Consider the following 23,096-nt stretch of genomic DNA (forward strand, 5'->3'; position numbering starts at 1 on the left):
CGACATGTACCCAACTGTCATACTTGACTAAAAGTGAAGATGCCTTCATAGAAAATGACTCAAATAAAAGTGAAAGTCACCCAGTAAATTACAACTCGAGTTGAAGTCTACAAGTATTTGCTTTTAAATATACTTAAGTATGAAACGCAAATGTAATTGCTAAAATATATTTAAGTATCAAAAGTAAAAGTATGAATAATTTCAAATTCCTTATATTAAGCAAACCAGACGGCACCATTTTTGTTGTTTACGGATAGCCAGGGGCACACAACACCCAGGCATCTTTCACAAACCAAGCATGTGTGTTTAGTGAGTCGCCATATTCGGAGGCAGTAGGGATGACCAGAGATGTTCTCTTGACAAGTGTGTGAATTAGATCATTTTTCTGTCCTGCTAAACATTCAAAATTTAACGAGTATTCTTGGGTGTCATGGAAAATGTATGGAGTAACATTTTTTTTTTTTAGGAATGTAAAGTAAAAGTTAATATAAATACTAAAGTAAAGTACAGATACCCCCAAAAAACTACTTAAGTAGTACTTTAAAGTTTTTTAAAAACTTAAGTACTTTACACCACTGGTCATTTCTGAACAGCACTTAAGGTGTCCTGTTATATGCAATATACTGAGTGGACAAAACATTAAGAACACCTAAAAAAAAAAAACTTGGAGTGTGAAAAACCCAGCAGCGTTGCAGTTCTTGACACACTCATACCGGTATGCCTGGCACCTACTACCATACCCTGTTCAAAGGCACTTAAATCTTTTGGCTTGCCCCTTCACCCTCTGAATGATACACAATCCATGTTTCAATTGTCCCAAGGCTTAAAATCCTTCTTTAACCTGTCTGTCTCCTCCTCTTCATCAACACTGATTTGAAGTGGATTTAACAAGTGACATCAATAAGGGATCATAGCTTTCACCTGGATTCACCTGGTCAGTCTGTCATGGAAAGAGCAGGTGTTCATAATGTTTTGTACACTAAGTGTCTGTTTCAGGATAAATATTTTTCGCAGGATGGAAGGATCCAGAGGCTTTCTTCTGTGTGTGTTTTCTGTGTGTGTGTGTACTCAGTCTGAATAGGCCTCTCTGGCCTAGATAACAGCTATTGAGATGCATTAAGCTGCTAGCGGAGAGGAGAAAAGGCCTAGGAAGGAGGCGGAGAGGAGAGGAGAGGCAGAGAGGAGAGGAGAAAAGGCCTAGGAAGGAGGCGGAGAGGAGAGGAGAGGCAGGGAGGAGAGGAGGCAGAGAGGAGAACAAAGGCTTTGTCCCAAAAGGCACCCTGTTATTCCCTATATAGTGTACCGCTTAAGACCAGAGCCCAATGGATAGTACACTACATTAGACCAGAGCATTATGGGTAGTGCACTACTATAGACCAGAGCCCTATGGGTAGTACACTACTTTAGACCAGAGCCCTATGGGTAGTGCACTACTATAGACCAGAGCCTTATGGGTAGTGTACTACTATAGACCAGAGCCCTATGGGTAGTGTACTACTATAGACCAGAGCCCTATGGGTAGTGCACTACTATAGACCAGAGCCTTATGGGTAGTGAACTGTAAGGAATAATATGGTGCCATTTGGGACGTAACCAAAAGGCTTGGAGAGGAGCGGAGTGAGCAGCAAAGAGACCCTTTAAAACAACCTGGATAGTTACTGTAATCTGTCCCAGTGTTACTGTAATCTGTCCCAGTGTTACTGTAGTCTGTCCCAGTGTTACTGTAGTCTGTTCCAGTGTTACTGTAGTCTGTTCCAGTGTTACTGTAATCTGTCCCAGTGTTACTGTAGTCTGTCCCAGTGTTACTGTAGTCTGTCCCAGTGTTACTGTAGTCTGTCCCAGTGTTACTGTAATCTGTCCCAGTGTTACTGTAGTCTGTCCCAGTGTTACTGTAGTCTGTCCCAGTGTTACTGTAGTCTGTCCCAGTGTTACTGTAGTCTGTCCCAGTGTTACTGTAGTCTGTCCCAGTGTTACTGTAGTCTGTTCCAACCTGGACAGTTACAGTACTCAGTGTTACTGTAGTCTGTCCCAGTGTTACTGTAGTCTGTCTCAGTGTTACTGTAGTCTGTCCCAGTGTTACTGTAGTCTGTCTCAGTGTTACTGTAGTCTGTCCCGGTGTTACTGTAGTCTGTTTCATCCTGGATAGTTACAGGACTCAGTGTTACTGTAATCTGTCCCAGTGTTACTGTAGTCTGTCCCAGTGTTACTGTAGTCTGTTCCAGTGTTACTGTAGTCTGTTCCAGTGTTACTGTAGTCTGTTCCAGTGTTACTGTAGTCTGTCCCAGTGTTACTGTAGTCTGTTCCAGTGTTACTGTAGTCTGTTCCAGTGTTACTGTAGTCTGTTCCAGTGTTACTGTAGTCTGTTCCAGTGTTACTGTAGTCTGTTCCAGTGTTACTGTAGTCTGTTCCAGTGTTACTGTAATCTGTCCCAGTGTTACTGTAGTCTGTCCCAGTGTTACTGTAGTCTGTCCCGGTGTTACTGTAGTCTGTCCCGGTGTTACTGTAGTCTGTCCCAGTGTTACTGTAGTCTGTCCCAGTGTTACTGTAGTCTGTCCCAGTGTTACTGTAGTTTGTCTCGGTGTTACTGTAGTTTGTCTCGGTGTTACTGTAGTTTGTCTCGGTGTTACTGTAGTCTGTCCCGGTGTTACTGTAGTCTGTCCCAGTGTTACTGTAGTCTGTTCCGGTGTTACTGTAGTCTGTCCCGGTGTTACTGTAGTCTGTTTCATCCTGGATAGTTACAGGACTCAGTGTTACTGTAATCTGTCCCAGTGTTACTGTAGTCTGTCCCAGTGTTACTGTAGTCTGTTCCAGTGTTACTGTAGTCTGTCCCAGTGTTACTGTAGTCTGTTCCAGTGTTACTGTAGTCTGTCCCAGTGTTACTTTAGTCTGTATCATCCTGGATAGTTACTGGACTCAGTGTTACTGTAGTCTGTCCCAGTGTTACTGTAATCTGTCCCAGTGTTACTGTAGTCTGTTCCAGTGTTACTGTAGTCTGTTCCAGTGTTACTGTAGTCTGTCCCAGTGTTACTGTAGTCTGTTCCAGTGTTACTGTAGACTGTCCCAGTGTTACTGTAATCTGTCCCAGTGTTACTGTAATCTGTCCCAGTGTTCCTGTGCTAGAAGATGGAGCCCACTGGACACAGATGTAATTTCAACAAATAGTTTTCATTTACATTTGAGCTGTCAACTAAACGTGAATTGGTTTAGGTTAATAAAACATGTTGGAGACCCCTTCCCGTTCTCATCCCGTTAACGGGATTGATTTTTGACAACAGCCAGTGGAAAATCAGAGCGCCACACACCTAAAATCTCATAATTCCATTTTCTCAAACAATCAACTATTTTACACCATTTTAAAGATAAACTTCTCGTTAATCTAACCACATTGTCCGATTTCAAAAAGGCTTTACTGCGAAAGCATAAAATTAGATTATGTTAGGACATAAACTTCACAAGAAACAACACATAGCCATTTTCCAAGCAACTAGATGCATCACAAAAACCCAAAACACAGCTAAGTGAAGCACTAACCTTTGATGATGATCATCAGATGACACTCCTAGGACATTGTTACACAATACATGTATGTTTTGTTCAATCAAGTTCATATTTATATCCAAAAACAGCATTTTACATTGGCGCATAATGTTGAGAAATGTTTTCCCTCCAAACCTGCCGGTGAATCAGCACAATGAGCACACATAGTATGTAAATTCTCATCGTAAACATTGATCAATATAGAAGTGTTATGCACAGAATTATAGATACACTTCTCCTAAATGTAATCGCTTTGTCAGATTTCAAAAAAGGTTCACGGCGAAAGCACAATTTGCAATAATCTTAGTACAGCCCAGATGACACTAACAACTAGCAAACAGAAACCCGCCATCTTGGAGTCAATAAAACTAAGAAATTACATTATAAATATTCACGTACCTTTGATTATGTTCATCAGAAGACACTCCGAGGAATCCCAGCTCCACAATAAATGTTCGAAAAAGTTCATATTTATTTCCAAATAATCAATTTTGTTCGCGCGTTAGGTTCACTATCCAAATCCACTACGCGCGTGCTTACTTATTCCAGACGAAAAGTCTAAAAAGTTATACTACAGTTTGTAGAAACATGTCAAACAATGTATAGAATCAATCTTTAGGTTGTTTTTATCATATACCTTGAATAAAATTCCAACTGGACCTATCCGTTCTCTTCAGGAGTGAATATGAACTCAGCTCGCTACCAAGTCATTGCGCGTGACTTGAGCCCATGCCTTATAATGGGACACCAGTTTACCACAGCTGGTATTCCCATCAAATTCACCATAGAATCTTCAAACACCGTTCTAAAGACTGCTGACATCTAGTGGAACCTTTAGGAAGTGCAAAATTAACCCTAAGTCACTGTATACTGTCAAGGCAATCACTTGAAAGGACTACAAACACCAGACTTCCCACTTCCTGCTTGACTTTTTCTCAGGTTTTTTGTCTGCCATATGAGTTCTGTTATACTCACAGACACCATTCAAACAGTTTTAGAAACTTCAGAGTGTTTTCTATCCAAATCTACTAATAATATGCATATTCTAGTTTCTGGGACAGAGTAGTAACCTGTTTAAATTGGGTACGTTTTTCATCCGGCCGTGAAAATACTGCCCCCTAGCCTTATTAAAGGTTGGGTGAAGAAAAAAAAAAAGTCTAACATTTCTGAAATTCCTTTATGTTGATGAATTTTTGCAAATATAATTTTTATTTTCCACATTGATACGAATAAATCATCTATATGATGACGTTGTATTAATTTGGAAACAACATTGATTCAACCAATGGGGACACTTCATGCTGAGGAGTGAGGTTTCACACATCCCATCAGCTAGCTAGACTGTTGATTGGGTCTTTAAGATGCTTCCTGCATATGGTAATACAGCACTTCAGACAACCAGCAACAAACTACTTTTGTTCATTATAAAAACATCAATAATACATTAATTACAATACAGTCATACTGAATTACATTTTTTTCTTCTTTAATAAGAGCCACTTAATCACAGAGAATTCACTTGTGATTAAAATAATGTTTTATAACTAACTATTAGATTAATAGGGATAGAGGGATGGATAGAGGCATGGGGTGGAGGGATGGATAGAGCAGGGGTGGAGGGATGGATAGAGCAGGGGTGGAGGGATGAATAGAGGCAGGGGTGGAGGGATGAATAGAGGCAGGGGTGGAGGGGTGGATAGAGGCGGGGGTGGAGGGATGGATAGAGGCAGGGGTGGATAGAGGCGGGGGTGGAGGGATGGATAGAGGCGGGGGTGCATAGAGGCGGGGATGGAGGGATGGATAGAGGCAGGGGTGGAGGGATGGATAGAGGCAGGGGTGGAGGGATGAATAGAGGCAGGGGTGGAGGCAGGGGTGGAGGGATGCATAGAGGCAGGGGTGGAGGGATGGATAGAGGCAGGGGTGGAGGCGGGATGAATAGAGGCGGGGGTGGAGGGGTGGATAGAGGCGGGGGTGGAGGGGTGGATAGAGGCGGGGGTGGATAGAGGCGGGGGTGGAGGGGTGGATAGAGGCGGGGGTGGAGGGGTGGATAGAGGCGGGGGTGGAGGGGTGGATAGAGGCGGGGGTGGAGGGGTGGATAGAGGCGGGGGTGGATAGAGGCGGGGGTGGATAGAGGCGGGGGTGGATAGAGGCAGGGGTGGAGGATGGAGAGAGGCATTTGATTTAGTGGCTCTTAAAGAAAAAAAATGTGATGCTTTAAATTTAGACAGACAGATTTTACACATCATTATCTGCAGTAGCCTCTTCTCAGCATTCTTGTATGTTATCCAATCTAGTCATTCTGATGTCTAGAATCTGGTGTGTGTGTGTGTGTGCTGGCGAGCCCTGTGCTGTGGTGACAGAGACTCAAGTAGACAGCTCATGGTTCTATATTTAGTTCTGTCTGTACTGACCCTGTCTGTGTGTCTCTCTCTCCCTCTCTCCCCCTCTCCCCCTCTCCCTCTCTCCCTCTCTCCCTCTCTCCCTCTCTCCCTCTCTCCCCCTCTCCCCCTCTCCCCCCTCTCCCTCTCTCCCCCTCTCCCCCTCTCCCCCTCTTCCTCTCTCCCCCTCTCCCCCTCTCCCCCTCTCCCCCTCTCTCCCTCTCCCCCTCTCCCCCTCTCCCTCTCTCCCTCTCTCCATCTCCCTCTCTCCATCTCCCTCTCTCTTCCCCCATTCTCTCACTTTCTCTCGCTCTCTCTCGCTCCATGTCCCTCTCTCTCTCTCTCTCCATCTTTCCACCCTCACTTTCTCTCACTCGCCACCCCTCACTCTCTCGCTCTCCACCCATCTTTCCCTCCCCCTCTCTATCTCCTCTCCCCTCTCTCTCTCCTCCAGAGGTTATGCGGTGGCCAGCAGTAGTGATGACAGGATGAATGAACCTCCAACCTCCCTGGGTCTCGTCCCTCATCAGGTCAGTCAACTTCCCCTCCCTCCCTCCCTCCCTCCCTCCCTCCCTCCCTCCCTCCCTGGGTCTCATCCCTCATCAGGTCAGTCAACTTCCTTCCTCACTCACTCACTCACTCACTCACTCACTCACTCACTCACTCAGTCACTCACTCACTCAGTCACACCTTCCTCTCTCCTTTCCCTAATTCCCCATTCCTCTCCTCCATGGATGAGATTTGCTTCTGGAGGAAGTTGTAGCAATGTGCCAGGGTGATTCAAGTCTTCCTGTTGTGTGTGCGTGTTATAAGAAATTACTGATTCATGTAAAGCTTTAGAAAATGGATTCTGTGCCTCTTTACCATTTTGCCTAATTACAGAAGCTGGGCGCGGGAGAAGCTGGGCGCGGGAGAAGCTAGGCAGGGAGAAGCTAGGCACGGGAGAAGCTGGGCGCGGGAGAAGCTGGGCGCGGGAGAAGCTGGGCGCGGGAGAAGCTGGGCGCGGGAGAAGCTGGGCGCGGGAGAAGCTGCGCAGGGAGAAGCTGGGCGCGGGAGAAGCTGGGCACATACGAAGCTGGGCGCGGGAGAAGCTGGGCGCGCCTAGCGGGAGAAGCTAGGCGCGGGAGAAGCTAGGCGCGGGAGAAGCTAGGCGCGGGAGAAGCTAGGCACATACGAAGCTAGGCGCGGGAGAAGCTAGGCGCGGGTAAAGCTAGGCGCGGGAGAAGCTAGGCAGGGGAGAAGCTGGGCGCGGGAGAAGCTAGGCAGGGGAGAAGCTGGGCGCGGGAGAAGCTAGGCGCGGGAGAAGCTGGGCAGGGGAGAAGCTAGGCTCGGGAGAAGCTAGGCACGAGAGAAGCTAGGCAGGGGAGAAACTAGGCAGGGGAGAAGCTGGGCACGGGAGAAGCAAGGCTAGCACATGGAATACTGCACTGCTCAACATCCAGGAGAGGAGAGGGCAAGAGAAGGTACACATTGGGCATATCTGGGTCCTTATCCACAAAGTGTCAGCATAGCACTGCTGGTCTAGGATCTGGCCACTTAGCACTGCTGCTCTGAGACACTTTGTGGATATGGACCCTAACCCTGTTCCCTATATAGTGAGCTCATTGATATGGACCCTAACCCTGTTCCCTATGTAGTGAGCTCATGGATATGGACCCTAACCCTGTTCCCTATATAGTGAGCTCATGGATATGGACCCTAACCCTGCTCCCTATATAGTGAGCTCATGGATATGGACCCTAACCCTGTTCCCTATATAGTGAGCTCATGGATATGGCTCTGACCAGAAGTAGGTTACTACAGGACACCATGCTTTCTGGCTCCTAGTCTGGCTCCTAGTCTGGCTCCTAGTCTGGCTCCTAGTCTGGCTGCTAGTCTGGCTGCTAGTCTGGCTCCTAGTCTGGCTGCAAGTCTGGCTGCAAGTCTGGCTCCTAGTCTGGCTCCTAGTCTGGCTGCTCGTCTGGCTGCAAGTCTGGCTGCAAGTCTGGCTGCAAGTCTGGCTGCAAGTCTGGCTGCTAGTCTGGCTGCTCGTCTGGCTGCTCGTCTGGCTGCTCGTCTGGCTGCTCGTCTGGCTGCTCGTCTGGCTGCTCATCTGGCTCCTAGTCTGGCTCCTCGTCTGGCTGCTCGTCTGGCTGCTCGTCTGGCTCCTAGTCTGGCTTCTAGTCTGGCTGCTCATCTGGCTGCTCATCTGGCTGCTCATCTGGCTGCTCATCTGGCTGCTCGTCTGGCTACTAGTCTGGCTGCTCGTCTGGCTGCTCGTCTGGCTGCTAGTCTGGCTGCTAGTCTGGCTCCTAGTCTGGCTCCTAGTCTGGCTCCTAGTCTGGCTCCTAGTCTGGCTCCTAGTCTGGCTCCTAGTCTGGCTGCTCGTCTGGCTGCTCGTCTGGCTGCTCGTCTGGCTGCTCGTCTGGCTCCTAGTCTGGCTGCTCATCTGGCTGCTCATCTGGCTGCTCGTCTGGCTGCTCGTCTGGCTCCTCGTCTGGCTGCTCGTCTGGCTGCTCGTCTGGCTGCTCGTCTGGCTGCTCGTCTGGCTGCTCGTCTGGCTGCTCGTCTGGCTGCTCGTCTGGCTGCTCGTCTGGCTGCTAGTCTGGCTGCTAGTCTGGCTCCTAGTCTGGCTGCAAGTCTGGCTGCTAGTCTGGCTGCTAGTCTGGCTGCTAGTCTGGCTGCTAGTCTGGCTGCTAGTCTGGCTCCTAGTCTGGCTCTGTTAACAGGAATCTAGGTTGTGATGATATGTTGCTGCTCCTCTTAGACATTCTGCGACGGAGGAACTCATTTTTCTCCCTAATGCCGAGCCATGGACTGAATAAATACCTACTTATACTCCCTGTCATAAGTAGCATCGCTGCATCACATAGTTGTCACTTTAAATGAGGGACTTAGGACTGGTGTCTTCTGTCTGCAGGACAGTCGGACTGGTGTCTTTTGTCTGCAGGACAGACGGACTGGTGTCTTCTGTCTGCAGGACAGACGGACTGGTGTCTTCTGTCTGCAGGACAGACGGACTGGTGTCTTCTGTCTGCAGGACAGACGGACTGGTGTCTTCTGTCTGCAGGACAGACGGACTGGTGTCTTCTGTCTGCAGGACAGACGGACTGGTGTCTTCTGAAGTTTAGCAGAAGTAGACATGCTCATGTTATTGATGTTTAGTGCAGGGTGAGCTGCACACAGTGGACTTCCTACTAGGGCACACCGCCTCAGTGCTGACAGTATAACTCTGGTTCATAGGCATATGCTGACTAGGTTTAGATTTAGGATTAAGGCTTAGGGAACGTAGGATTTAGTATGGGAATCAATTATTTGGTCCCCACCAGGATAGTAAAACAAAGTGTGTGTGTGTGTGTGTGTGTGTGTGTGTGTGTGTGTTGACTGTGATGGTTGTGAGCTGCAGAGGAAGAGCGTTTTCATAGTTAGGACACAGTGCTCTCCTGTGTTTGTCTAGAGAACTACATGTCTCCGCCACTCTCCTGGCTCCAGTCCACAAAATGAATTTACACCAAATGATCAACACCACCGTGGTACTGCTGTGCTGTGTGCTAAATGGCACATACAGATCCTTCACAAAGTATTCATACCCGTTGACTTATTCCACATGTTGTTGTGTTACAGCTTGAATACCCCATAGTGAAAACCATTTTTATTTAAATGTTGGCAAAAATATCTAATTTGCATACGTATTCACACCCCTTAGTTAATACTTTGTAAAAGCTCTTTGGAAGCGATTACATCTGTGAGTCTTTCTGGGTAAGTCTCTAAGAGCTGTGAGTCTTTCTGAGTAAGTCTCTAAGAGCTGTGAGTCTTTCTGGGTAAGTCTCTAAGAGCTGTGAGTCTTTCTGGGTAAGTCTCTAAGAGCTGTGAGTCTTTCTGGGTAAGTCTCTAAGAGCTGTGAGTCTTTCTGGGTAAGTCTCTAAGAGCTGTGAGTCTTTCTGGGTAAGTCTCTAAGAGCTGTGAGTTTTTCTGGGTAAGTCTCTAAGAGCTGTGAGTCTTTCTGGGTAAGTCTCTAAGAGCTGTGAGTCTTTCTGGGTCAGTCTCTAAGAGCTGTGAGTCTTTCTGGGTAAGTCTCTAAGAGCTGTGAGTCTTTCTGGGTGAGTCTCTAAGAGCTGTGAGTCTTTCTGGGTAAGTCTCTAAGAGCTGTGAGTCTTTCTGGGTACGTCTCTAAGAGCTGTGAGTCTTTCTGGGTAAGGCTCTAAGAGCTGTGAGTCTTTCTGGGTAAGGCTCTAAGAGCTGTGAGTCTTTCTGGGTAAGTCTCTAAGAGCTGTGAGTCTTTCTGGGTAAGTCTCTAAGAGCTGTGAGTCTTTCTGGGTAAGTCTCTAAGAGCTGTGAGTCTTTCTGGGTACGTCTCTAAGAGCTGTGAGTCTTTCTGGGTACGTCTCTAAGAGCTGTGAGTCTTTCTGGGTAAGTCTCTTAAGAGTTTTCCACATCTGGATTGTACAACATTTGCCAATTTTATTATTTTCAAAAATGTTCAAGTTCTGTCAAATTGGTTGTTGATCATTGCTAGACATCCATTTTCAGGTCATGCCATAAATTTTCAAACAGATTTAAGTCAAAACTGTAACTCGGCCACTCAGGAACATTCACTGTCTTCTTGGTAAACAACTCCAGTGTAGATTTGGCCTTGTGTTTTAGGTTATTGTCCAGCTGAAAGGTGAATTCATCTCCCAGTGTCTGGTGGAAAGCAGACCAAGGTTTCCTCTAGGGAAAAAAACGTCCTTAACGATGACAAGCATACCCATAACATTACGCAGCCACCACTATTCTTGAATATATGGAGAGTTGTACTCTGTGATGTGTTGTCCTGTTTGTCACATTTTTTGCAGTATTACTTTAGGGCCTTTTTGCAAACAGGATGCATGTTTTGAAGTATTTTTATTCTGTATAGGCTTCCTTCTTTTCACTCTGTCCTTTAGGTTAGTATTGTGGAGTAACTACAATGTTGTTGATCCATCCTCAGTTTTCTCCTATCAGAACCATTAAACTCTGTAACTGTTTTAAAGTCACCCTGATGGACAATACTTACTACATTACTAAGAATGGTTCATGATGGACAATACTTACTACATTACTAAGAATGGTTCATGATGGACAATACTTACTACATTACTAAGAATGGTTCATGATGGACAATACTTACTACATTACTAAGAATGGTTCATGATGGACAATACTTACTACATTACTAAGGGTTCATGATGGACAATACTGATGATAAAGCAGTTTAGATGCTGTAGAGTAGGGGTCAGTAACAGGCCCAGTCTGGCCAGCCGTTGATTCTCACTCACTCATTCACTCATTAACTCACTCACACACTCACTGTTTATTTCTCTCTATCTGTTTCTCTCTCTCCTTTCATCACTTATTCATTCGATTCCAGAGGCCCTTATTTCTTTTCTGCCACCTCTCTGTATTTTTATTTTTCTGTCTCTCTTTCTGAGCCCTCTCTGAGCCCTCTCTCTCTCTCTGTCTCTCTCTCTCTCTCTCTCTCTCTCTCTCTCTCCCTCTCTGAGCCCTCTGTCTCTCTCTCTTCTCTTTCTCTCTCTCTCTCTTCTCTTTCTCTCTCTCTCCTCTCTCCCTCTCTGAGCCCTCTGTCTGTCTCTCTCTCTCTCTCTCTCTCTCTCTCTCTCTCTCTCTCTCTCTCTCTCTCTGAGCCCTCTCTCTCTTCTCTCTCTCTCTCTCTCCATCACTTCCACTTCCATGATGATTGGAGCAGAAAATAATAAGAGCGTCTGCTAAATGACTTAAATGTAAATGTAAAATAAAGTAATGTTGTAATACCACTTAACCACCAGATGGCGGTGTTGTCACACCGTTAACCTCATAGACAGTATGTATTAACGTTCAGGAAATCTGTTTTAACAGAGTTGTGGAAAGTAACCGATAACGTTCTAATCTTTCTCAGATCAGAGGGTTTCTGTCCAGATTTGACAACGTTCTACCGGCCAGTCTGGCGTTCGACAAATGCACCGCCTGCTCACAAATCGTAAGTACTGTTCTTATAGACGCGCGCACACACACACACACACACACACGTCTCATTGCGATAGTGGTGAAGGCCCAGTTGATTGTACAGAGAACCATATGGTGTGTATCAGAATGGAGTGTGTTGTTGATGTCACTGGTATCTGGTAGTAGTTAACACACACAGGCTGAAGTGTTATTACCCTGGAGACCTATGGGTGTTGTAAGTGTTCACATCCCATAAACCTCTCTGTCTGGTCTGTCTGTCTGTCTGTCTGTCTGTCTGTCTGTCTGTCTGTCTGTCTGTCTGTCTGTCTGTCTGTCTGTCTGTCTGTCTGCAGTGTTTCTTGTCTGTCTGTCTGTCTGTCTGTGTCTGCCTGCCGGCCGGCCGTGTTTCTTGTCTGTCTGTCTGTGTCTGCCTGCCGGCCGGCCGTGTTTCTTGTCTGTCTGTCTGTCTGCCTGCAGTGTTTCTTGTCTGTCTGTCTGTCTGCCTGCAGTGTTTCTTGTCTGTCTGTCTGCCTTTCTGCAGTGTTTCTTGTCTGTCTGCCTGCCTGCAGTGTTTCTTGTCTGTCTGTCTGTCTCTGCAGTGTTTCTTGTCTGTCTGTCTGCAGTGTTTGTTCTAGGATTTGTTTCAGCAGTGTTGGTCAGGGTTGGCATCGTGGGCATAGCCAATGACACGGATTTCCAACCCCAAATGTTAGAGGACCGTCCTTAGAGGACCGTCCTTAGAGGCCCGTCCTTAGAGGCCCGTCCTTAGAGGCCCGTCCTTAGAGGCCCGCCCTTAGAGGCCCGTTTAGAGGCCCGTCCTTAGAGGCCCACGGGCCCCGCCCTTAGAGGCCCGTCCTTAGAGGCCCGTCCTCTTGGCTGCAACGTTTTGCTGTTTTCAAGTCAGATTGCGTTTGTCACATGTGCCGAATACAGCAGGTGTAGACTTTAACGTGAAATGCGTACTTTTCCATATTTAACCCACAATGCCGTTCAAGAAATAGAGTTTAGAAAATATTGACTAAATAAACTAAAACTAAAAAATAGAAAGTAATAAAATAACAATAATGAGGCTCATATACAGGTTATTAATGAGGCTATACAGACTATATACAGGTTAGTAATGAGGCTATATACAGGTTAGTAATGAGACTATATACAGGTTAGTAATGAGGCTATATACAGGTTAGTAATGAGACTATATACAGGTTAGTAATGAGGCTATACAGACTATATACAGGTTAGTAATGAGGCTATACAGACTATATACAGGTTAGTAATGAGGCTATACAGACTATATACAGGTTAGTAATGAGGCTATATACAGGTTAGTAATGAGGCTATATACAGGTTAGTAATGAGGCTATATACAGGTTAGTAATGAGGCTATATACAGGGGGTACAGGTTAGTAATGAGGCTATATACAGGGGGTACAGGTTTGTAATGAGGCTATATACAGGGGTACAGGTTAGTAATGAGGCTATATACAGGGGTACAGGTTAGTAATGAGGCTATATACAGGGGTACAGGTTAGTAATGAGGCTATATACAGGGGGTACAGGTTAGTAATGAGGCTATATACAGGGGGTACAGGTTAGTAATGAGGCTATATACAGGGGGTACAGGTTAGTAATGAGGCTATATACAGGGGGTACAGGTTAGTAATGAGGCTATATACAGGAAGTACAGGTTAGTAATGAGGCTATATACAGGGGTACAGGTTAGTAATGAGGCTATATACAGGGGTACAGGTTATTAATGAGGCTATATACAGGGGGTACAGGTTAGTAATGAGGCTATATACAGGGGGTACAGGTTAGTAATGAGACTATATACAGGGGGTACAGGTTAGTAATGAGACTATATACAGGGGGTACAGGTTAGTAATGAGGCTATATACAGGGGGTACAGGTTAGTAATGAGGCTATATACAGGGGGTACAGGTTAGTAATGAGGCTATATACAGGGGGTACAGGTTAGTAATGAGGCTATATACAGGGGTACAGGTTAGTAAGAGGCTATATACAGGGGGTACAGGTTAGTAATGAGGCTATATACAGGGGGTACAGGTTAGTAATGAGGCTATATACAGGGGGTACAGGTTAGTAATGAGGCTATATACAGGGGTACAGGTTACTAATGAGACTATATACAGGTTAGTAATGAGGCTATATACAGGTTAGTAATGAGACTATATACAGGTTAGTAATGAGGCTATACAGACTATATACAGGTTAGTAATGAGGCTATACAGACTATATACAGGTTAGTAATGAGGCTATACAGACTATATACAGGTTAGTAATGAGGCTATACAGACTATATACAGGTTAGTAATGAGGCTATACAGACTATATACAGGTTAGTAATGAGGCTATATACAGGTTAGTAATGAGGCTATATACAGGTTAGTAATGAGGCTATATACAGGTTAGTAATGAGGCTATATACAGGGGGTACAGGTTTGTAATGAGGCTATATACATGGGGTACAGGTTAGTAATGAGGCTATATACAGGGGTACAGGTTAGTAATGAGGCTATATACAGGGGTACAGGTTAGTAATGAGGCTATATACAGGGGGTACAGGTTAGTAATGAGGCTATATACAGGGGGTACAGGTTAGTAATGAGGCTATATACAGGGGGTACAGGTTAGTAATGAGGCTATATACATGGGTACAGGTTAGTAATGAGGCTATATACAGGGGTACAGGTTAGTAATGAGGCTATATACAGGGGGTACAGGTTAGTAATGAGGCTATATACAGGGGGTACAGGTTAGTAATGAGGCTATATACAGGGGTACAGTTAGTAATGAGGCTATATACAGGGGGTACAGGTTAGTAATGAGGCTATATACAGGGGGTACAGGTTAGTAATGAGGTATATAGGGGGTACAGGTTAGTAATGAGGCTATATACAGGGGTACAGGTTAGTAATGAGGCTATATACAGGGGTACAGGTTAGTAATGAGGCTATATACAGGGGTACAGGTTAGTAATGAGGCTATATACAGGGGGTACAGGTTAGTAATGAGGCTATATACAGGGGTACAGGTTAGTAATGAGGCTATATACAGGGGTACAGGTTAGTAATGAGGCTATATACAGGGGGTACCGGTTAGTAATGAGGTAATAGTTATACAGGGGGTACCGGTACTGAGGCAGTGTGCGGGGGTACAGGTTAATTGAGGTAATATGTAGGTGGGGGTAAAGTGACTAGACATAGATAATAAACAGTAACAGCAGTGTTAGAAACCAATGGGGGTTGGGAGTGTAAATGTAAATAGTCCGGTGGCCATTTGATTAATTTTTCAGCAGTCTAATGGCTTGGGGGTAGAAGCTGTTCAGCAGTCTGATGGCTTGGGGGTAGAAGCTGTTCAGCAGTCTGATGGCTTGGGGGTAGAAGCTGTTCAGCAGTCTGATGGCTTGGGGGTAGAAGCTGTTCAGCAGTCTGATGGCTTGGGGGTAGAAGGCTGTTCAGCAGTCTGATGGCTTGGGGGTAGAAGCTGTTCAGCAGTCTGATGGCTTGGGGGTAGAAGCTGTTCAGCAGTCTGATGGCTTGGGGGTAGAAGCTGTTCAGCAGTCTGATGGCTTGGGGGTAGAAGCTGTTCAGCAGTCTGATGGCTTGGGGGTAGAAGCTGTTCAGCAGTCTGATGGCTTGGGGGTAGAAGCTGTTCAGCAGTCTGATGGCTTGGGGGTAGAAGCTGTTCAGCAGTCTGATGGCTTGGGGGTAGAAGCTGTTCAGCAGTCTGATGGCTTGGGGGTAGAAGCTGTTCAGCAGTCTGATGGCTTGGGGGTAGAAGCTGTTCAGCAGTCTGATGGCTTGGGGGTAGAAGCTGTTCAGCAGTCTGATGGCTTGGGGGTAGAAGCTGTTCAGCAGTCTGATGGCTTGGGGGTAGAAGCTGTTCAGCAGTCTGATGGCTTGGGGTAGAAGCTGTTCAGCAGTCTGATGGCTTGGGGGTAGAAGCTGTTCAGCAGTCTGATGGCTTGTCGGTAGAAGCTGTTAAGGAGCCTTTTAATCCTTGACTTGGTGCTCAGATACAGCTTGCCGTGTGGTAGCAGAGAGAACAGTCTATGACTTGGGGTGACTGGAGTCTTTGACCATTTTTTGGGCCTTCCTCTGACAACACCTGGTATAGAGGTCCTGGATGTCAGGAAGCTTGGCCCCAGTCATGTACGCACTACCCTCTGTAGCGCCTTATGGTCAGATGCCGAGCAGTTGCCATACCAGGCAGTGATGCAACCAGTCAGAATGCTCTCGATGGTTCAGCTGTAGAAGCTTTTGAAGATCTGAGGACCCATGCCAAATCTTTTCAGTCTACTTGAAGCTCTCAACCTGCTCCACTACAGCCACGTCAATGAGAATGGGAGCCTGTTCGGCCCTCCTTTTCCTGTAGTCCACGATCAGCTCCTTAGACTTGATCACATTGAGGGAGAGGTTGTTGTCCTGGCACCACACTGCCAGTTCTCTGACCTCCTCCCTATAGGCTGTCTCATCGTTGTTGGTGATCAGGCCTACCACTGTTGTGTCATCAGCAAACTTAATGACTGGGTGTTGGAGATGTGTTGTTACCTACCCTCACCACCTGGGGGCAGCCGTCAGGAAGTCCAGGATCCAGTTGCAGTGGGAGGTGTTTAGTCCCAGGATCCTTAGCTTAGTGATGAGCTTTGAGGGCACTATGGTGTTGGAACGCTGAGCTGTAGTCAATGAACAGCATTCTCACATAGGTGTTCCTTTTGTCCAGGTGGGAAAGGGCAGTGTGGAGTGCAATAGAGATTGCGTCATCTGTGGATCTGTTGGGACGGTATACAAATTGAAGTGGGTCTAGGGTTTCCGGAATGATGGTGTTGATGTGAATCATGACCAGCCTTTCAAAGCACTTCATGGCTGCCGACGTGTGTGTGTCATTGGTTAAGAGCCAGCACAACCCATCTCTTTCCCATCAGGCTTTGTGGTCTCTAGTGTTGAGCGCTCTGATTGGCTGCCGTGGGGTACAGTAAGCCTGAGGGTGAAACAGAGAACCCACACCCTTCTCTCTCTCACACCCTCTCTCTCTTCTCTCTCTCTCTCTCTCTCACACCCTCTCTCTCTCTCACACCCTCTCTCTTCTCTCTCTCTCTCTCTCTCTCTCTCTTCTCTTCCTCTCTCTCTCACACCCTCTCTCTCTCTCTCTCTCTCTCACACCCTCTCTCTTCTCTCTCTTCTCTTCCTCTCTCTCTCACACCCTCTCTCTCTTCTCTCTCTCTCTCTCTCTCACACCCTCTCTCTCTCTCACACCCTCTCTCTCTCTCTCTCTCTCTCTCTCTCTCTCTCTCTCTCTCACACCCTCTCTCTCTCTCACACCCTCTCTCTTCTCTTCCTCTCTCTCTCACACCCTCTCTCTCTCTCTGTCTCTCTCACACCCTCTCTCTTCTCTTCCTCTCTCTCTCTTCTTTCAATTAAATTCAAAGGGGCTTTATTGGGAAACATATATTTTATATTGCCAAAGCAAGTGGAAAAATAATATAAACTAATTTAACAACATCAACAAAAAACATTTAGAAATTAACAGTAAATATTGCACTCAAAGTTTAAAAAAAATATAGGTATTTCAAGTTTTATATTATCAAATATGAACCGTGTTCTAGTTTTAGTCAGTAGTATGAAAATGTTTTATCTCTTTGCTTTCTCATAATTTGGTTGGTTCTACTTGTGTTGCTGGCCTTGGGGCTATGTTGGGTCTGTGTGGTGGACAGAGCCCCAGAACCAGATGGCTGAGGGGGACTCTTCTCTAGGTTCATCTCTCTGTAGGTGAGGGCTGTGTGGTGGACAGAGCCCCAGAACCAGATGGCTGAGGGGGACTCTTCTCTAGGTTCATCTCTCTGTAGGTGAGGGCTTTGTGGTGAACAGAGCCCCAGAACCAGATGGCTGAGGGGGGACTTCTCTAGGTTCATCTCTCTGTAGGTGAGGGCTTTGTGGTGGAATGTGTGGCCATCTTCCTTTTAGGTGGTTGTAGAATTTAACAGCTCTTTTCTGGATTTTGATAAGTACGGTATAGTCTTAATTCTCTGTATTGTTTGGGGTTTTGAGTTGTACACTAAGTATATATTTTTCAGAATTCTGCGTGCCGTCTCAATTGGATGTTTGTCCCATTTTGTGAATTGGTTGGTGAGCGGACCCCAGACCTCACAGCCATAGAGCGCAGTGGGTTCGACAACGGTTTGAAGTATTTTTAGCCAGATCCTAATTGGGACGTTGGGTTTTATGTTCCTTTTGATGGCGTAGAAGGCCCTTCTTGCCTTGTTTCTTAGATCGTTCACAGCCTTGTCGAAGTTAACTGTGGTGTTTTATGTTTAGGCCAAAGTAGGTGTAATTCTTTGTGTGCTCTAATGTCTAGATAGAATTTGTGTTTTGTTGTCTTGGCTACTGGACCTTTGTTAGACCACCATTATTTTTGTCTTTCTGAGATGTACTGTCAGGACCCAGGTCTGACAGAATCTGTGCAGAAGATCTAGATGCTGCTGTAGGCCCTCCTTGGTTGGGGACGGATCTAGATGCTGCTGTAGGCCCTCCTTGGTTGGGGACAGATCTAGATGCTGCTGTAGGCCCTCCTTGGTTGGGGACGGATCTAGATGCTGCTGTAGGCCCTCCTTGGTTGGGGACAGATCTAGATGCTGCTGTAGGCCCTCCTTGGTTGGGGACGGATCTAGATGCTGCTGTAGGCCCTCCTTGGTTGGGGACAGATCTAGGTGCTGCTGTAGGCCCTCCTTGGTTGGGGACAGATCTAGATGCTGCTGTAGGCCCTCCTTGGTTGGGGACAGATCTAGGTGCTTCTGTAGACCCTCCTTGGTTGGGGACAGATCTAGGTGTTGCTGTAGGCCCTCCTTGGTTGGGGACAGATCTAGGTGCTGCTGTAGGCCCTCCTTGGTTGGGGACAGATCTAGGTGCTGCTGTAGACCCTCCTTGGTTGGGGACAGATCTAGATGTTGCTGTAGGCCCTCCTTGGTTGGGGACAGATCTAGGTGTTGCTGTAGGCCCTCCTTGTTTGGGGACAGATCTAGGTGTTGCTGTAGACCCTCCTTGTTTGGGGACAGATCTAGGTGCTGCTGTAGGCCCTCCTTGGTTGGGGACAGATCTAGGTGTTGCTGTAGACCCTCCTTGGTTGGGGACAGATCTAGGTGCTGCTGAAAGCCCTCCTTGGTTGGGGACAGATCTAGGTGTTGCTGTAGGCCCTCCTTGGTTGGGGACAGATCTAGGTGTTGCTGTAGACCCTCCTTGGTTGGGGACAGATCTAGGTGCTGCTGAAAGCCCTCCTTGGTTGGGGACACAAGCACCAGATCATCTGCAGACATTAATCATTGTATTTCCGAGTCCAGAAGGGTGAGGCCGGGTGCTGCAGATTGTTCTAGTGCCCTCGCCAATTCATTGACATATAAATGTTGAAGAGGGTGGGGCTCAAGCTGCTTCCCAGTTTCTCCCCACGGCCCTGAGGAAAGAAATGTGTGTGTTTATTGCCAAATTTAACTGCACATTTGTTGTTTGTGTACATGGATTTTAGAATGTTGTATGTAGAATGTTGTATGCACACCCTCATACCAAACCCTCATGCCAAATTTAGTCAAAAGCTTTTTTGAAATCAACTAAGCGTGAGAAGACTTTGCCTTTTGTTTTGTTGGTTTGTCTATTAGGTTGTGCAGGGTGAATATGTGGTCTGTCGTATGGTAATTTGGTAAAAAGCCAATTTGACATTTGCTCAGTCCATTGTTCTTCGCTGAGGAAATGTACAACTCTGCTGTTAATGATAATACAGAGGATTTCCGCAAGGTTGCTGTTGACTCATATCCCAAGGTAGTTATTGGGGTCAAATTTGTCTCCACTTTTGTGGATTTGGGTGGCCAGACTTTGGTTCCAAATATTGGGGAAGATGCCAGAGCTGAGGATAATGTTTAAGAATAGCCCATTTTTTTTTATTTGTGATCTGTATATTTTATAATTTCATTTAGTATACCATCTAGTGCTGATTATTTGGATTTAATGCTGTATCACAGAATAAAAAAAATAAAATAAAAGTCCCATGATCGAGTCCTCCCAAGTAGCGCAGCGGTCTAAGGCACTGCATCGCAGTGTTGCAGCGTCACTACAGCCTGGGGTTCGATCCGGTTGTGTAACAACCGGCCGTGACGGGGAGTCCCATAGAGCGGCGCACAATTGGCCCAGCGTCATCCGGATTAGCGGAGGTTTGGCCGCGGGAGCTTAATTTAGCTCATCGTGCTCTAGCGACTCCTTGTGGCGGGCCGGGCGCCTGCAGGCTGACTTCGGTTGTCAGTTGAACCGTGTTTCCTCCGACACGTTGGTGTAGCCGGCTTCCGGGTTAAGCGGGCATTGTGTTAAGAAGCGGGGCTTGGTTTCATGTTTCAGAGGACTCATGACTCGACCTTTGCCTCTCCCGAGCCCGTTGGGGAGTTGCAGCATTGAGACAAGAACGTAATCACGAAATTGTGGAGAAAAAGTGGGTAAAAATTAAAACAAACAATAATAATGAAAGAGAAAGTCCCCTGATGGTAGTGACTGCCCATTACTGCTGATCACTTATTGTCCATTTATTCACATTACTTTACTAAAATATTTCAGTTGTTTTGTATATTACATATGTTTTATTTGATGACTAAACAGCATGATCATTACACAGGTGCACCTTGTGCTGCGGACAATAAAAGGCCACTATAAAATGTGCAGTTCACTTGGTCCCTCCCCCTCTTACTAGCTCTGATTTTGCTGATAGCTACTTTATTGAGGAAAAATGGACTTCCTGTGACATGTGGTTGTCCCACCTAGCTACCTTAAGATGCATTACACTAACTGTAAAGCTGTCAGCATGCTTGAGTTCGGCCAATTGTTCAATCAAGTCTTTGTTGTCATTTAATGAGAGACGACTCGTTTTCATGCAGGTTTTTTGTCGTTGAGTAATAATAACCAAACATCTTAGATGTAATTCTGACTATGTTGAGGAAGTGGTATACTGGCTACGGTGTCTCATAATGGACAAACAGTACTATTGTTGCTTCTGTTGTAGTTTTTCAAGTCGAAGGTCTTTTTAAGGGACTATGCAGCTCGTTTGGTTCGGGCTAGCCAAGTTGGGCTTGGCGCCAGCTGACGCCTTACAGGAGGGCTGACTGGGTGCTAGGAGGGGGGGTGTGTGATGGGTTGGTGGGTCCTATCTCGTCTGTCCTGCCTGTGGGTCTGGTTCTGAAGTGGACTGTTCTGTTGGCTTCTCTTGGGGGATGGCCAGCTCTCATGAGTTGTTCATTGTCCCACCTCAGCTTTCTCACCTCCTCCTCCAGCTGGACTGTTTTTTTCCTCTCACGCCTGTTGGGGGTTTGTAACCGCAGTCCAGCGTGGAGACACCTCTCTCTCTCTCTCTCTCTCTCTCTCTCTCTCTCTCTCTCTCTCTCTCTCTCTCTCTCTCTCTCTCTATAGCTCTCTAGCTCTCTAGCTCTCTAGCTCTCTAGCTCTCTATCTCTCTATCTCTCTATCTCTCTAGCTCTCTAGCTCTCTAGCTCTCTAGCTCTCTAGCTCTCTAGCTCTCTAGCTCTCTAGCTCTCTAGCTCTCTAGCTCTCTAGCTCTCTAGCTCTCTAGCTCTCTAGCTCTCTAGCTCTCTAGCTCTCTAGCTCTCTAGCTCTCTAGCTCTCTAGCTCTATCTCTCTCTCTATCTCTCTCTCTAGCTCTCTCTCTAGCTCTCTCTCTAGCTCTCTCTCTATCTCTCTCTCTCTCTAGCTCTCTATCTCTCTAGCTCTCTAGCTCTCTAGCTCTCTAGCTCTCTAGCTCTCTAGCTCTCTAGCTCTCTAGCTCTCTAGCTCTCTAGCTCTCTAGCTCTCTAGCTCTCTAGCTCTATCTCTCTCTCTAGCTCTCTCTCTAGCTCTCTCTCTCTCTCTATCTCTCTCTCTCTCTAGCTCTCTAGCTCTCTAGCTCTCTAGCTCTCTAGCTCTCTAGCTCTCTAGCTCTCTAGCTCTCTCAGCTCTCTCTAGCTCTCTCTCAGCTCTCTCTTAGCTCTCTCAGCTCTCTCAGCTCTCTCAGCTCTGGTTGCGGGGGAGGGGTTGTGCTGTCTGGGATGTGTTGAATTGCCGTTTGAGCTCTACCATCTCGGTCTCCAGCTGGGTGAATTTATCCCTCATGTTAATGCAGGAGCAGTGCTGTTGTGGGATCTGGGTTTTGCTCAGTGCTGGGGGGTGAATCTCTTGCTTGTCTGTGGGACTGTTTGAGAAGGGGGTGTGATCTGACTCGCTCAGGATAGGGGGGGGGGGGTCGTCACCAGAGGTCAGCTTCTCCTGCTGTGCTCTCTTTGATCCTGTAAAAGGCCTGATGAAAAGGTTTGAGGTTTTCCTTTCACTACTACTGTTCCAGACTTGTACAGATTGACACAGGCTGTCGCATTGTCCTCAATGTCCAGTATTCTGACTTTCCACCCTGGTTTAATACCCTCTCTCGCTCTCGCTCTCACTCTCAATTCAATAGCTTTATTGGCAAGGGAAACATATGTTTACATTGCTAAAAGCAAGTGAAATAGATAATAAACAAAAGTTCCAAAGGAATAGAGACATTTGAAATGTCATATTATGGCTATATACAGTGTTGTAAAGATTTGCAAATAGTTAAATTAGTCTCTCTCTCTTACTGAATGCAGTCTTTTGAAGTTATACAGAGTTCATAAACCCTCTCACATCTACCACTTTCATGTGAAAAAAGAAAGACAAGCTTGAAGCAAAGTCAAAGAAATATTGACCCCTTTTTAAGTTTCCAGTACCGCAGAAAAGTTTGAAATGTCTCCTTATGTCCCAGAGGAAGAGGTTCAGTGATTCAACACGGTCCTGTTCTACTGTAGCTCTACATTACATGGAATATAGATGTATTGTTATTTTTAAATATCCCAAAAATATGCATCATTTTAAAACGATACAGAGAATAAATCTCTCCTCTTCTTCCTCTTCTCTCCTCTCCTCCTCTCCTGTCTTTTCTCCTCTATTCTCTCCTCATCTCCCTCTTTTCCTCTATTCTCCCTCTCATTCGCTCTCCACCTCTCTTCTCCCTCTCCCCCTCTCCTCCTCCTCTCTTCTCCCTCTCCTCCTCCTCTCTTCTCCCTCTCCCCCTCTCCCTCTCCTCCTCCTCTCTTCTTCCCCTCCTCCTCTCCCCCTCCTTCTCCTCCTCTTCTCCCTCTCCCCTCCTCTCCTCCTCCTCCTCTCTTCTCCCTCTCTTCTCCCTCAT

General features: G+C 46.4%; 1 protein-coding gene across 5 annotated transcripts in view; it reads left to right on the forward strand.

Annotated features, from left to right (window-relative positions):
* Nucleotides 1–23,096, forward strand: part of atg7 (ATG7 autophagy related 7 homolog (S. cerevisiae)) — a 111,315-nt gene that overhangs the window by 34,317 nt on the left and 53,902 nt on the right. For all 5 annotated transcript variants that reach the window (XR_003867022.1, XM_029692821.1, XM_029692819.1 and 2 more), the window contains exons 16-17: nt 6,370–6,445; nt 11,809–11,889. Coding sequence is in view for 4 of the 5 variants with exons in the window: in XM_029692821.1 (XP_029548681.1) it covers nt 6,370–6,445; nt 11,809–11,889 (157 nt within the window). In the remaining variant the exon portion in view is untranslated. The remainder of the gene's footprint in view (nt 1–6,369; nt 6,446–11,808; nt 11,890–23,096) is intronic.

Source organism: Salmo trutta, chromosome 16 (genome assembly GCF_901001165.1).
Source record: "Salmo trutta chromosome 16, fSalTru1.1, whole genome shotgun sequence".
Taxonomy (NCBI): Eukaryota; Metazoa; Chordata; class Actinopteri; order Salmoniformes; family Salmonidae; genus Salmo; species Salmo trutta.